Source organism: Oncorhynchus masou, unplaced genomic scaffold, assembly GCF_036934945.1.
Source record: "Oncorhynchus masou masou isolate Uvic2021 unplaced genomic scaffold, UVic_Omas_1.1 unplaced_scaffold_956, whole genome shotgun sequence".
NCBI classification, from domain to species: domain Eukaryota; kingdom Metazoa; phylum Chordata; class Actinopteri; order Salmoniformes; family Salmonidae; genus Oncorhynchus; species Oncorhynchus masou.
The window spans coordinates 235,688-252,603 of NW_027016058.1; the positions used below are offsets into that span (position 1 = coordinate 235,688).

The 16,916-nt window shown below is 46.1% G+C and overlaps 2 protein-coding genes across 2 annotated transcripts; both read left to right on the forward strand.

Moving 5' to 3' along the window:
- The first annotated feature begins 783 nt into the window (after positions 1 to 783).
- LOC135538410 (hatching enzyme 1.2-like) lies at positions 784 to 2,092 on the forward strand. Its single transcript, XM_064964311.1, has 2 exons — positions 784 to 1,007; positions 1,488 to 2,092. The coding sequence occupies exons 1-2, from the start codon at positions 784 to 786 to the stop codon at positions 2,062 to 2,064; spliced, it is 801 nt and encodes a 266-aa protein (XP_064820383.1). The 3' UTR covers positions 2,065 to 2,092.
- A 4,250-nt stretch (positions 2,093 to 6,342) lies between these two features.
- LOC135538411 (hatching enzyme 1.2-like) lies at positions 6,343 to 7,650 on the forward strand. The gene is made up of 2 exons (XM_064964312.1): positions 6,343 to 6,566; positions 7,046 to 7,650. The coding sequence occupies exons 1-2, from the start codon at positions 6,343 to 6,345 to the stop codon at positions 7,620 to 7,622; spliced, it is 801 nt and encodes a 266-aa protein (XP_064820384.1). The 3' UTR covers positions 7,623 to 7,650.
- The last annotated feature ends 9,266 nt before the right edge of the window (positions 7,651 to 16,916 follow it).

The window sequence follows — 16,916 nt, forward strand, 5'->3', positions numbered from 1 at the left end:
GGCCGTCATTGAAAATAAGAATTTGTTCTTAACTGACTTGCCTGGTTAAATAAAGGTAAAATTTTAAAAATTTTAAAAATTCCACTTTGGATGGTGTATCAATACACCAAGTCACTACAAAGACACAGTCGTCCTTCCTAACTCAGTTGCCAGAGAGGAAGGAAACCGCTCAGGGATTTAAACCATGATGACTTTGGAGGTCTTTGTTATTTAGCCATTTTTCACTAATGCAGGCCTAAGCTATACAGGCACAACTACCACAATCTATAACAAAAATAATTCTTCAATACATTTGATTCATATTCCCAGACAAAAATTACAACGATGAGTTTGTCTGAACAACTTGTTTACCTGTTCTATAGCATTTGTCAAACAGGAAATGGCAAATGTGACAATATTTAACCAGTGGCCTGCTCAATCCGACACGTTCCTCAGCACATCATGGTCGTAGAGTCAACTGTCATTACATTAGTGTGTGACATGTTTGTTGAGTAGGCATGGCCAGGTGTAAATGGACCCATATGGATTAAAACCATGTTGAAACTGTAGGTGTGGTGGTGGAGCCCTCCCTTCAGAGGTTTATTTAGGACTAACAACATGGACCCCAACCCAGAATCCTCCAGCAGACACACCTGAGGAGGACTGTATAAAAAGCCCAGGACTGACCAGACAGATTCACACATCAAGACTCTCCAAAGCATCTCCAGGACCAAGAAGCCATCTAGCGAATCTCCACTGTCAGATCCAAGGAGCCATCCAGTCTCTCCTCTCCACACACTGAAGATGGAGCAAAGCCCCTCTCTCACCCTGCTGCTGCTGCTGCTGCTGGGCCTCTCTCAGGCCAACCCTCTCATGGAGGATGGAAGTGGACCAGAGATCCTAACAGACAACCCAGAGGCTGTAGACATCACTGAGAGAATTCTGACCACTAATAACGGCTCCAGTCAGTTTCTGTTGGAGGGGGACATGGTGGCACCAACAACCAGAAACGCCATGATTTGCTATAGGTACAACCAACACACACTGAAAACAATATTGTGCTTCTACTTTTAAAACTCTTTGCATCAGCTAATTTAGTATTTCCAACACAAGGTATTTTTATGTTTAATATACTTCACTTTTAGTGTTTCAGAAAGTTGCATGATCACAACATATACTTCTCTTCGTTCAAACCTGCATTCAAACATTGTGTAGAAATCAGCATCATAAAGTCAAAAGAATGTGGAATTACCCACAATCCTCTAAAAACAGAGCCAGGTGTCAAAGTTGTTGCTAGAACTTAAAGTTAGTAAATTGAGGGAAAATGTCCCTTGTAGTTGTTTTTACATGCATCTTATGTTGATATATTTACATGTCAGGTTGGTTAAACGAATGAAGTAGAGTAAAGTACTAATTATATTGAAGTAAAGATAACAAATATATTTTTTAGGTTAAAATAATTGTATTTTCAAATATAATTGACAAACCAGCTGGATGTTATTTTACAGTGCAGGATGCTTCTGGAACAAAGGCCCCGACGGACTGGTTGAAGTGCCCTACACAGTGAGCAGTAGCTTCAGTTCCTCTGACAAGCAGGGCATTGAAAACGCCCTCCGGGCCTTCACTTCCAAGACGTGCATTCGCTTCGTGCCTTGGCAGAATCAGGTTGACTTTATCAGCTACGAGCCCAGAGATGGGTGCTGGTCCTCTCTTGGGAGAGTGGGAGGCCAACAAACGGTCTCTCTCCAAATGGACGGCTGCGTTTACTATGGCATCATTCAGCACGAGACTCTCCACGCTCTGGGCTTCCAACACGAACAAACCAGGAGCGACCGTGACGAGTACGTCACGATCAACTGGAGTAACATCGACTCTAACAATGCCTACAACTTTGATAGATCAAACACCAACAACCTGAACACTCCCTATGACTACAGCTCTGTCATGCACTATGGAAAAACAGCCTTCTCTATCAACGGGATGGACACCATCACCCCCATCCCCAACCCCGACGTGCCCATCGGCCAGAGACAGGGGTTGTCCACCACGGACATCCTGAGGATCAACAGACTCTACGGCTGCTGAGAGGAAGACATCAAGTCACAGGAGAAAAGTCTGGAAAAGACCAGATGAAGGAAGTCAAGTCTGACATATAGAATGTTATCTTATTGATTTAAAATCATTGTTGAGTTGGAACTTTTTAAAATGATCATTGCTGTAGTTATGTAGTTCTCAAATTATTGTAATCATATGACTTAATGAATTATCTAAAATAAACAAGATTGAAAGCAGATGCTATTGTGTAATTCTAGTGTTTTCTAGTGTGTGTTTGTCTGTGTGTCTGTGAGAGAGAGAGAGTTAACAGACTTGGCACAAGCCCTCCATGTCTGTCCTGATCCAAGACACTCTTCCTCCAATCAGCACTAGAGTGACATCACTTCTGTCACAACTACAATGACATCATTTCTCTCACCTAAACACAATAAAGACACTAGGAATATTCACAACTACAATGACATCATTTCTCTCACCTAAACACAATAAGACACTAGGAATATTCACAACTACATGAAAGATAAGAATTATTTTTGGAAGAGAATGAAGGAGGCTGACAGAGGACAACATAAATATCTGCTCTGGGAATCTGACAACAAAGCAGAAATAAAAATCAACCACACGGTATTTTCTTGTTAAGATTTATACTGTAGATGTAACTGGTCTGGTCTGCTAAAATCATCACTTCAATGTGGAGTCACACGTCCCCAAAAGATACAGGTTTTAAAATGCTGTACATTGAATCTTATCACATAACAAGATAGACTAACAAACCAAAACGTTCTGCAGACATGCTGACATCTCTCTCTATTTATCTTGGATCTTGGAGGGCGCTACGGTGTTGAACACTGAGCTGTAGTCAATGAACAGCATTCTTACGTATGTGTTCTTTTTGTCCAGGTGGGAAAGGGCAGTGTGGAGCGCAATAGAGTTGGTGTCATCTGTGGATCTGTTGGGGCAGTATGCAAATTGGACTGGGTCTAGGGTGTCTGGGATGATTGTATTAATGGGTGTCATGCCCAGACATTCAAAGAATTTCATAGCTACAGATGTGAGTGCTTTGGGGCGATGATAATTTAAATAGGTTACCATGGTGTTCTTGTTCACAGGGACTATGGTGGTCTGCTTGAAACATGTAGGTCTTACAGACTGGGTCAGGGAGAGGTTGAAAATGTCAGTGAATACACTTGTCAGCGCATGCTCGGAGAACACGTCCTGGTAATCCATCTGGCCCTGCGGGTTTTGTGAACGTTCAACTGTTGAAAAAGGTCACATCGGCTACGGAAAGCATGATCACAAAGTCATCCAGAACAGCTGGTGCTCTCACGCATGGTTCAGTGTTGCTCGGCTCAGAGCAAGCGTAGCATGCATTTAGCACATCTGGTAGGCTTGTGTCACTGGGCAGCTCGTGGCTGGGTTCCCCTTTGTAATCCTTAATAGTTTGGAAGCCCTGTATTCGCTCGCAAGTTGATTTTGTTCACCCACACCAGACGTAATCAGGAGGAACAATTATGTTAATTTGGGGACAGGTCAAAAAGCATTGAACATTTATGTCAATTTAGTTAGCTCGATTGCTGTTGCTAGGTCACGGGATATAGCACAAGTTCCTCTACTCCGACAATAAATTCACAGATAAAACGGTAAACAAAATTAGTTTCTCGTCATCTCTCCTTCCTTCATGCTTCTTCTCCTTTGGACTTTATATGGCGGTTGGCAACCACCTTTACAGCATTACTACAACCGACTGGTGTCACATATAAAACGACAGATTAAAACAGTGAACTATGTCTGTACTGAATTAATGGTCAATACCACCATACAACAATATCACAATGTATGTGAATGCATGTCTCTGTTCCTTGCTGTGCGTCTCTTCACAGTCCCTGTTGTTCCATAAGGTGTATTTTTACCTGCTTTTTAAATCTGATTGCTAGTTACCTGATGTGGAATAAAGTTCCATGTAGTCATGGCTCTATGTAGTACTGTGCGCCTCCCAAAATCTTTTCTGGACTGTAAAGAGACCTCTGGGGCATGTCTTGTGGGGTATGCATTGTTGTCCGAGATGTGTGCTAGTATTGTAAAAACAGACAGCTAGGTACATTCAGCTTGTCAATAAAAACTAGTGTCTAGATGTTGTCTGTAATCAATGACTTCTGGTTTGGAAATGTACGCACGGGTCACTGGAGATGACGTTGTCGATGCACTCATTAATGAAGCAGGTGACTGATGTGGTGAACTCCACAAAAACTTCGGATGAATCCCGGAACATATTCCAGTCTGTCGCTTAGCAACCGCCTCATCGGACCACTTCTGAATTGAGCGTGTCACTGGTACTTCCTGTTTGAGTTCTTGCTTGTAAGCAGGAATCAAGAGGATAGAGTTATGGTCAGATTTACCAAATGGAGGGCGAGAGAGAGTTTTGTATGCGTATGCGTATGCGTGCGTGCGTGCGTGCGTGCGTGCGTGCGTGCGTGCGTGCGTGCGTGCGTGCGTGCGTGCGTGCGTGCGTGCGTGCGTGCGTGCGTGCGTGCGTGCGTGCGTGCGTGCGTGCGTGCGTGCGTGCGTGCGTGCGTGCGTGCGTGCGTGCGTGCGTGCGTGCGTGCGTGCGTGCGTGCGTGCGTGCGTGCGTGCGTGCGTGCGTGCGTGCGTGCGTGCGTGCGTGCGTGCGTGCGTGCGTGCGTGCGTGCGTGCGTGCGTGCGTGCGTGCGTGCGTGCGTGCGTGCGTGCGTGCGTGTGTGTGTGTGTGTGTGTGTCCCTACCCGTTGCACAGGTGACATGCTGGTAGAAATTTAGGTTTAAAGGATTTCGGTTTTCCTGCAATAAAATCACCGGGCACCAGGAGTGCTGCCTCTGTATGAGCATTTTCTTCTTGGCTTATGGCCCTATATAGCTCATTGAGTACCAGCATCTGCTTTTGGTGGTAAATAGACAGCCATGAAAAATATAGATGAACATTATCACTATAGTATGGTCTACAGCTTATCATGAGGTATTCTAACTCGGGTGAGCAGAACCTCCAGTCTTCCTTAATATAAGAGATTTGCTCAATTTGCTTACCGCCCCAATAGAACCACAGACGATGCAACCGCCATCACACTGCACACTGCCCTAACCCATCTAGACAAGAGGAATACATATGTAAGAATACTGGCCATTGACTATAGCTCAGCATTCAACACCATAGGACCCTCCAAGTTGATCATTAAGCTTGAGGCCCTGGGACTGAACCCCGGTCCTGTGCAATTGGGTCCTGGAGTTCCTGACGGGCCGTCCCCAGGTGATGAAGGAAGGAAACAACACCTTCACGTCGCTGATCATCAACACTGGGGCCCCACAGGGGTGCGTGCTCAGTCCCCTCCTGTACTCCCTGCTCACCCATGACCTCCAACTCTGGCAGGGTAGCCTAGTGGTTAGAGCATTGGACTAGTAACCGAAAGGTTGCAAGTTCAAATCCCCGAGCTGACAAGGTACAACATCTGTCGTTCTGCCCCTGAACAGGCAGTTAACCCACTGTTCCTAGGCCGTCATTGAAAATAAGAATTTGTTCTTAACTGACTTGCCTGGTTAAATAAAGGTAAAATTTTTAAAATTTAAAAAATTCCACTTTGGATGGTGTATCAATACACCAAGTCACTACAAAGACACAGTCGTCCTTCCTAACTCAGTTGCCAGAGAGGAAGGAAACCGCTCAGGGATTTAAACCATGATGACTTTGGAGGTCTTTGTTATTTAGCCATTTTTCACTAATGCAGGCCTAAGCTATACAGGCACAACTACCACAATCTATAACAAACATAATTCTTCCAATACATTTGATTCATATTCCCAGACAAATATTACAACGATGAGTTTGTCTGAACAACTTGTTTACCTGTTCTATAGCATTTGTCAAACAGGAAATGGCAAATGTGACAATATTTAACCAGTGGCCTGCTCAATCTGCTGACACGTTCCTCAGCACATCATTGTCGTAGAGTCAACTGTCATTACATTAGTGTGTGACCTGTTTGTTGAGTAGGCATGGCCAGGTGTAAACGGACCCATATGGATTAAAACCATGTTGAAACTGTAGGTGTGGTGGTGGAGCCCTCCCTTCAGAGGTTTATTTAGGACTAACAACATGGACCCCAACCCAGAATCCTCCAACAGACACAACTGAGGAGGACTGTATAAAAAGCCCAGGACTGACCAGACAGAATCACACATCAAGACTCTCCAAAGCATCTCCAGGACCAAGAAGCCATCTAGAGAATCTCCACTGTCAGATCCAAGGAGCCATCCAGAGTCTCTCCTCTCCACACACTGAAGATGGAGCAAAGCCCCTCTCTCACCCTGCTGCTGTTGCTGCTGCTGGGCCTCTCTCAGGCCAACCCTCTCATGGAGGATGGAAGTGGACCAGAGATCCTAACAGACAACCCAGAGGCTGTAGACATCACTGAGAGAATTCTGACCACTAATAACGGCTCCAGTCAGTTTCTGTTGGAGGGGGACATGGTGGCACCAACAACCAGAAACGCCATGATTTGCTATAGGTACAACCAACACACACTGAAAACAATATTGTGCTTCTACTTTTAAAACTATCTGCATCAGCTTATTTAGTATTTCCAACACGAGGTATTTTTATGTTTAATATACTTCACTTTTAGTGTTTCAGAAAGTTGCATGATCACAAAATATACAACTTCGCTTCGTTCAAACCTGCATACAAACATTTTGTAGAAAGGAGCATTATAAAGTCAAAAGAATGTGGAATTACCCACAATCCTCTAAAAACAGAGCCAGGTGTCAAAAAGCTGTTGCTAGAACTTAAAATTAGTAAGTTGAGGGAAAATGTCCCTTGGAGTTGTTTTTATGTGCATCTTATGTTGATACATTTACATATTTACATTTCAGGTTGTTTAAACGAATGAAGTAGAGTAAAGAACTAACTATAAAAACTATATTTTTTAGGTCAAAATAATTGTATTTTCAAATATAATTGACTAACCAGCTGAATGTTATTTTACAGTGCAGGATGCTTCTGGAACAAAGGCCCCGACGGACTGGTTGAAGTGCCCTACACAGTGAGCAGTAGCTTCAGTTCCTCTGACAAGCAGGGCATTGAAAACGCCCTCCGGGCCTTCACTTCCAAGACCTGCATTCGCTTTGTGCCTTGGCAGAATCAGGTTGACTTCATCAGCTATGAGCCCAGAGATGGGTGCTGGTCCCCTCTTGGTAGAGTGGGAGGCCAACAAACGGTCTCTCTCCAAATGGACGGCTGCGTTTACTTCGGCATCATTCAGCACGAGACTCTTCACGCTCTGGGCTTCCAACACGAACAAACCAGGAGCGACCGTGACCAGTACGTCACGATCAACTGGAGAAACATCGACTCTAACAATGCCTACAACTTCGATAAACAAAACACCAACAACCTGAACACTCCCTATGACTACAGCTCTGTCATGCACTATGGAAAAACAGCCTTCTCTATCAACGGGATGGACACCATCACCCCCATCCCCAACCCCGACGTGCCCATCGGCCAGAGACAGGGGTTGTCCACCACGGACATCCTGAGGATCAACAGACTCTACGGCTGCTGAGAGGAAGACATCAAGTCACAGGAGAAAAGTCTGGAAAAGACCAGATGATGGAAGTCAAGTCTGACATATAGAATGTTATCTTATTGATTTAAAATCATTGTTGAGTTGGAACTTTAAAAAATGATCATTGCTGTAGTTGTGTAGTTCTCAAATTATTTTAATCATATGACTTAATGAATTATCTAAAATAAACAGGATTGAAAGCAGATGCTATTGTTTAATTCTAGTGTTTTCTAGTGTGTGTGTTTGTCTGTGTGTCTGTGAGAGAGAGAGAGTTAACAGACTTGGCACAAGTCCTCCATGTCTGTCCTGATCCAAGACATTCTTCCTCCAATCAGCACTAGAGTTACATCACTTCTGTCACAACTACAATGACATCATTTCTCTCACCTAAACACAATAAGACACTTGGAATATTCACAACTACAATGACATCATTTCTCTCACCTAAACACAATAAAGACACTAGGAATATTCACAACTACAATGACATCATTTCTCTCACCTAAACACAATAAAGACACTAGGAATATACACAACTACAATGACATCATTTCTCTCACCTAAACACAATAAAGACACTAGGAATATTCACAACTACAATGACATCATTTCTCTCACCTAAACACAATAAAGACACTAGGAATATACACAACTACAATGACATCATTTCTCTCACCTAAACACAATAAAGACACTAGGAATATACACAACTACAATGACATCATTTCTCTCACCTAAACACAATAAAGACACTAGGAATATACACAACTACAATGACATCATTTCTCTCACCTAAACACAATAAAGACACTAGGAATATTCACAACTACAATGACATCATTTCTCTCACCTAAACACAATAAAGACACTAGGAATATACACAACTACAATGACATCATTTCTCTCACCTAAACACAATAAAGACACTAGGAATATTCACAACTACAATGACATCATTTCTCTCACCTAAACACAATAAAGACACTAGGAATATTCACAACTACAATGACATCATTTTTCTCACCTAAACACAATAAAGACACTAGGAATATTCACAACTACAATGACATCATTTCTCTCACCTAAACACAATAAAGACACTAGGAATATTCACAACTACAATGACATCATTTTTCTCACCTAAACACAATAAAGACACTAGGAATATTCACAACTACAATGACATCATTTCTCTCACCTAAACACAATAAAGACACTAGGAATATACACAACTACAATGACATCATTTCTCTCACCTAAACACAATAAAGACACTAGGAATATTCACAACTACAATGACATAATTTCTCTCACCTAAACACAATAAAGACACTAGGAATATTCACAACTACAATGACATCATTTCTCTCACCTAAACACTATAAAGACACTAGGAATATACACAACTACAATGACATCATTTCTCTCACCTAAACACAATAAAGACACTAGGAATATTCACAACTATAATGACATCATTTCTCTCACCTAAACACAATAAAGACACTAGGAATATACACAACTACAATGACATCATTTCTCTCACCTAAACACAATAAAGACACTAGGAATATACACAACTACAATGACATCATTTCTCTCACCTAAACACAATAAAGACACTAGGAATATACACAACTACAATGACATAATTTCTCTCACCTAAACACAATAAAGACACTAGGAATATTCACAACTACAATGACATCATTTCTCTCACCTAAACACAATAAAGACACTAGGAATATTCACAACTACAATGACATCATTTCTCTCACCTAAACACAATAAAGGCACTAGGAATATTCACAACTACAATGACATCATTTCTCTCACCTAAACACAATAAAGACACTAGGAATATACACAACTACAATGACATCATTTCTCTCACCTAAACACAATAAAGACACTAGGAATATTCACAACTACAATGACATCATTTCTCTCACCTAAACACAATAAAGACACTAGGAATATTCACAACTACAATGACATCATTTCTCTCACCTAAACACAATAAAGACACTAGGAATATACACAACTACAATGACATCATTTCTCTCACCTAAACACAATAAAGACACTAGGAATATACACAACTACAATGACATCATTTCTCTCACCTAAACACAATAAAGACACTAGGAATATTCACAACTACAATGACATCATTTCTCTCACCTAAACACAATAAAGACACTAGGAATATTCACAACTACAATGACATCATTTCTCTCACCTAAACACAATAAAGACACTAGGAATATTCACAACTACAATGACATCATTTCTCTCACCTAAACACAATAAAGACACTAGGAATATTCACAACTACAATGACATCATTTCTCTCACCTAAACACAATAAAGACACTAGGAATATACACAACTACAATGACATCATTTCTCTCACCTAAACACAATAAAGACACTAGGAATATTCACAACTACAATGACATCATTTCTCTCACCTAAACACAATAAAGACACTAGGAATATACACAACTACAATGACATGAATAGAGGGCTGGGAAGAAAAAAAAACACTAATAATTATTTAAGGAGGAAAATAATCAGTGAGGCTGACATGAGAATATAAATGTATGCAGTGGGAATCCAGCTATTGAGATGTGGATCTGGTTAAGTAAATCAGGTGTTAAAATTAGGTGAAAAGGAGACTGGAACAGGACTTTAAAAAGAGCTTCAGCTCCTGGTTGGACGCAGCTCAGAAGGCTGGAGTCCATCTGGCAACACAGAGACCTGCCTGGTGAATACAACCAGGGGTGGAGGACACAACTGTATCCTCTATTTTGTTTTGTTTATATAGGCAGAAGTAATGAAATGTACAGTATTCACACAGGGTAGTAGGGTATTCACAGGGGTAATAGTGCCGTAGGGTATTCACAGGGGCTAAAAGGGTAATATGGTACACACAGGGGGTAAGAGAGGAGTAGGGTATTCCCAGGGGGTAATAGAGTAGTAGGGTATTCCCAGGGGGTAATATGGTATTCCCAGGGGGTAAAAGTGCAGTAGGTTATTCACAGGGGGTAATAGAGTAGTAGGGTATTCACAAGGGGTAGGAGAGTAGTAGGGTATTCACAGTGGGTAACAGAGTAGTAGGGTATTCACAGTGGGTAATAGAGTAGTAGGGTATTCACAGGGGGTAATAGAGTAGTAGGGTATTCATATGGGGTAATATGGTATTCCCAGGGGGTAAAAGTGCAGTAGGTTATTCACAGGGGGTAATAGAGTAGTAGGGTATTCACAAGGGGTAGGAGAGTAGTAGGGTATTCACAGGGGGTAAGAGAGTAGTAGGGTATTCACAGTGGGTAATAGAGTAGTAGGGTATTCACAGTGGGTAATAGAGTAGTAGGGTATTCACAGTGGGTAATAGAGTAGTAGGGTATTCACAGGGGGTAATAGAGTAGTAGGGTATTCACAGGGGGTAATATGGTATACCCAGGGGGTAAAAGTGCAGTAGGTTATTCACAGGGGGTAATAGAGTAGTAGGGTATTCACAAGGGGTAGGAGAGTAGTAGGGTATTCACAGGGGGTAAGAGAGTAGTAGGGTATTCACAGGGGGTAATAGAGTAGTAGGGTATTCACAGGGGGTAATATGGTATTCCCAGTCTCCCAGTGGTTCCTCAGGACAGTCTCCCAGTGGTTCCTCAGGACAGTCTCCCAGTGGTTCCTCAGCCCAGTCTCCCAGTGGTTCCTCAGGACAGTCTCCCAGTGGTTCCTCAGCCCAGTCTCCCAGTGGTTCCTCAGGACAGTCTCCCAGTGGTTCCTCTGCTCAGTCTCCCAGTGGTTCCTCAGCTCAGTCTCCCAGTGGTTCCTCAGCTCAGTCTCCCAGTGGTTCCTCAGCCTAGTCTCCCAGTGGTTCCTCAGCCCAGTCTCCCAGTGGTTCCACAGCCCAGTCTCCCAGTGGTTCCTCAGGACAGACTCCCAGTGGTTCCTCAGCCCAGTCTCCCAGTGGTTCCTCAGGACAGACTCCCAGTGGTTCCTCTGCTCAGTCTCCCAGTGGTTCCTCAGCCCAGTCTCCCAGTGGTTCCTCAGCTCAGTCTCCCAGGGGTTCCTCAGGACAGACTCCCAGTGGTTCCTCAGCCCAGTCTCCCAGTGGTTCCTCAGCCCAGTCTCCCAGTGGTTCCTCAGGACAGTCTCCCAGTGGTTCCTCAGGACAGTCTCCCAGTGGTTCCTCAGGACAGTCTCCCAGTGGTTCCTCAGTCCAGTCTCCCAGTGGTTCCTCAGCTCAGTCTCCCAGTGGTTCCTCAGGACAGTCTCCCAGTGGTTCCTCAGCCCAGTCTCCCAGTGGTTCCTCTGCTCAGTCTCCCAGTGGTTCCTCAGGACAGTCTCCCAGTGGTTCCTCAGCCCAGTCTCCCAGTGGTTCCTCAGGACAGACTCCCAGTGGTTCCTCAGCTCAGTCTCCCAGTGGTTCCTCAGCTCAGTCTCCCAGTGGTTCCTCAGCTCAGTCTCCCAGTGGTTCCTCAGCCCAGTCTCCCAGTGGTTCCTCAGCCCAGTCTCCCAGTGGTTCCTCAGGACAGTCTCCCAGTGGTTCCTCAGCCCAGTCTCCCAGTGGTTCCTCAGCCCAGTCTCCCAGTGGTTCCTCAGGACAGACTCCCAGTGGTTCCTCAGCTCAGTCTCCCAGTGGTTCCTCAGGACAGTCTCCCAGTGGTTCCTCAGCCCAGTCTCCCAGTGGTTCCTCAGCCCAGTCTCCCAGTGGTTCCTCAGCCCAGTCTCCCAGTGGTTCCTCAGGACAGTCTCCCAGTGGTTCCTCAGGACAGTCTCCCAGTGGTTCCTCAGCCCAGTCTCCCAGTGGTTCCTCAGGACAGTCTCCCAGTGGTTCCTCAGCCCAGTCTCCCAGTGGTTCCTCAGCCCAGTCTCCCAGTGGATCCTCAGCCCAGTCTCCCAGTGGTTCCTCAGGACAGACTCCCAGTGGTTCCTCAGCTCAGTCTCCCAGTGGTTCCTCAGGACAGACTCCCAGTGGTTCCTCAGCCCAGACTCCCAGTGGTTCCTCAGGACAGACTCCCAGTGGTTCCTCAGGACAGACTCCCAGTGGTTCCTCAGGACAGACTCCCAGTGGTTCCTCAGGACAGACTCCCAGTGGTTCCTCAGGACAGACTCCCAGTGGTTCCTCAGCCCAGTCTCCCAGTGGTTCCTCAGCCCAGTCTCCCAGTGGTTCCTCAGGACAGTCTCCCAGTGGTTCCTCAGCCCAGTCTCCCAGTGGTTCCTCAGTCCAGTCTCCCAGTGGTTCCTCAGGACAGACTCCCAGTGGTTCCTCAGGACAGACTCCCAGTGGTTCCTCAGCCCAGTATCCCAGTGGTTCCTCAGGACAGACTCCCAGTGGTTCCTCAGGACAGTCTCCCAGTGGTTCCTCAGCCCAGTCTCCCAGTGGTTCCTCAGCCCAGTCTCCCAGTGGTTCCTCAGCCCAGTCTCCCAGTGGTTCCTCAGGACAGTCTCCCAGTGGTTCCTCAGCTCAGTCTTCCAGTGGTTCCTCAGCCCAGTCTCCCAGTGGTTCCTCAGCCCAGTCTCCCAGTGGTTCCTCAGCTCAGTCTCCCAGTGGTTCCTCAGGACAGTCTCCCAGTGGTTCCTCAGCTCAGTCTCTCAGTGGTTCCTCAGGGCAGTCTCCCAGTGGTTCCTCAGCCCAGTCTCCCAGTGGTTCCTCAGCCCAGTCTCCCAGTGGTTCCTCAGCCCAGTCTCCCAGTGGTTCCTCAGCTCAGTCTCCCAGTGGTTCCTCAGGACAGTCTCCCAGTGGTTCCTCAGCTCAGTCTCTCAGTGGTTCCTCAGGGCAGACTCCCAGTGGTTCCTCAGCCCAGTCTCCCAGTGGTTCCTCAGCCCAGTCTCCCAGTGGTTCCTCAGGACAGACTCCCAGTGGTTCCTCAGGGCAGACTAGAGACAGTTTGAGAGGAGCAGGCACAGTGCACTCGCCCTAAATGGGACATTGGCTGCTTGATAAACAGACTTGATCCTCTCTTAAAATCAGTAGATGACGTGAGGCATATTTGATAGAAGTATTGAACTGTTTTTCATGTTATAGTATTTGGGTAAAAGTACCAAAGTTTCCATGATACTATGTAACTCCACTACAGAATTTATATCAAACCACGGAACCAGCCTCTGTCACCAGTGAGGTTTGGGCCTTCCAAGCCAGCCAGCCCACTGAGGGGTTTCACAGCAGCCCAAAATAATTGTGACCCAGAACACTAAACCAGTTCTCAGTTGGTGAGAGGGACACTTCACTGGGTTGGGACTCTACTGTAGAAGGTACAGAACATCATCACCCAGTTTGAAGTATAAACAAGGTCACCATGTACCAAGCACACCAAGTACAGCAAACAACTTTTACTGTCACTATGTGGCAACAACTGCATCTAAACTTTTACTGAAGGTCTCAAGCTATATTTAATCATGTTCTATATGAAAAAACTAGGCTATGTGCATTCAATCAGGACATGGCTACTCAGGCAGGACAGAGAGACAGAGAAACAGCTCCTTATCTGCAGGCAGGACAGAGACAGAGAGACAGCTCCCTATCTCCAGACAGGCAGGATAGAGACACAGCTTTTTATCTGCAGGCAGGACAGAGACAGAGACACAGCTTTCTATCTGCAGGCAGGACAGAGACACAGCTTTCTATCTGCAGGCAGGACAGAGACAGAGACACAGCTTTCTATCTCCAGGCAGGACAGAGAGACAGCTTTCTATCTGCAGACAGGACAGAGACACAGCTTTCTATCTGCAGACAGGACAGAGACACAGCTTTCTATCTGCAGGCAGGACAGAGACACAGCTTTATATCTGCAGGCAGGACAGAGACACAGCTTTCTATCTGCAGGCAGGACAGAGACAGAGACACAGCTTTCTATCTCCAGGCAGGACAGAGACAGGGAAACAGCTTTCTATCTGCAGGCAGGACAGAGACAGAGACACAGCTTTCTATCTGCAGGCAGGACAGAGAGACAGCTTTCTATCTGCAGGCAGGACAGAGACACAGCTTTCTATCTGCAGGCAGGACAGAGACACAGCTTTCTATCTGCAGGCAGGACAGACACAACTTTCTATCTGCAGGCAGGACAGAGACAGAGACACAGCTTTCTATCTGCAGACAGGACAGAGAGACAGCTTTCTATCTGCAGGCAGGACAGACTACCAGCCTGACTAGGAGAGGGCTTTACACCTACCACTAAACCAGCCTGACTAGGAGAGGGCTTTACACCTACCACTACACCAGCCTGACTAGGAGAGGGCTTTACACCTACCACTGCACCAGCCTGACAACCAGCCTAACTTTGAGAGGGCTTTACACCTACCACTGCACCAGCCTGACAACCAGCCTGACTTGGAGAGGGCTTTACAACCTACCACTGTGCCAGTGTTACTACCAGCCTGACTAGGAGAGGGCTTTACACCTACCACTACACCAGCCTGACTAGGAGAGGGCTTTACACCTACCACTGCACCAGTGTTACTACCAGCCTGACTAGGAGAGGGCTTTACACCTACCACTGCACCAGTGTTACTACCAGCCTGACTGGGAGAGGGCTTTACACCTACCACTGCACCAGTGTTACTACCAGCCTGACTGGGAGAGGGCTTTACACCTACCACTGCACCAGTGTTACTACCAGCCTGACTAGGAGAGGGCTTTACACCTACCACTGCACCAGTGTTACTACCAGCCTGACTGGGAGAGGGCTTTACACCTACCACTGCACCAGCCTGACAACCAGCCTGACTAGGAGAGGGCTTTACACCTACCACTGCACCAGTGTTACTACCAGCCTGACTGGGAGAGGGCTTTACACCTACCACTGCACCAGTGTTACTACCAGCCTGACTTGGAGAGGGCTTTACACCTACCACTGCGCCAGTGTTACTACCAGCCTGACTAGGAGAGGGCTTTACACCTACCACTACACCAGCCTGACTAGGAGAGGGATTTACACCTACCACTACACCGGCCTGACTAGGAGAGGGCTTTACACCTACCACTGCACCAGTGTTACTACCAGCCTGACTAGGAGAGGGCTTTACACCTACCACTGCACCAGTGTTACTACCAGCCTGACTGGGAGATGGCTTTACACCTACCACTGCACCAGTGTTACTACCAGCCTGACTGGGAGAGGGCTTTACACCTACCACTGCACCAGTGTTACTACCAGCCTGACTAGGAGAGGGCTTTACACCTACCACTGCACCAGCCTGACAACCAGCCTGACTAGGAGAGGGCTTTACACCTACCACTGCACCAGCCTGACAACCAGCCTGACTTGGAGAGGGCTTTACACCTACCACTGCACCAGTGTTACTACCAGCCTGACTAGGAGAGGGCTTTACACCTACCACTGCACCAGCCTGACAACCAGCCTGACTAGGAGAGGGCTTTACACCTACCACTGCACCAGCCTGACAACCAGCCTGACTTGGAGAGGGCTTTACACCTACCACTGCGCCAGTGTTACTACCAGCCTGACTAGGAAGGGGGCTTTACACCTACCACTACACCAGCCTGACTAGAAGAGGGCATTACACCTACCACTACACCAGCCTGACTAGGAGAGGGCTTTACACCTACCACTGCACCAGCCTGACTAGGAGAGGGCTTTACACCTACCACTACACCAGCCTGACTAGGAGAGGGCTTTACACCTACCACTACACCAGCCTGACTAGGAGAGGGCTTTACACCTACCACTGCACCAGCCTGACTACCAGCCTGACTAGGAGAGGGCTTGACACCTACCACTGCACCAGCCTGACTAGGAGAGGGCTTTACACCTACCACTGCACCAGCCTGACTAGGAGAGGGCTTTACACCTACTACTGCACCAGCCTGACTACCAGCCTGACTAGGAGAGGGCTTTACATCTACCACTGCACCGGCCTGACTACCAGCCTGACTAGGAGAGGGCTGTACTCTTCTGCACTACCTACATTGGGTTAACTACAGCTTTAACCCGACCCTGTCTCAGTCCATTAGTTACCAATCACACAGTCCCATCCATCTTGTGTCAGTGTTGTGAAAACATATGTAACTCCAGCACTCACTCGTTCCCCTCCCTAGAACCACTGTGGTTTCACTTACTACAGTATGTCAGTGTTGTGTAACCCATCAATCAATTCGTTCAAAAAGTTTACGTTTCTATTGAATGAATTCAGGTATGTTTCTGTATGGCTCCTAATGAATACACCCCCAGCTCTCTCGCCAGCTCCCATTTATAGATAGCTATCTGACTGAGGCTGACACTTTACAATGCCTGGTCACAGATCTCTGTTTGGGATGTCTTG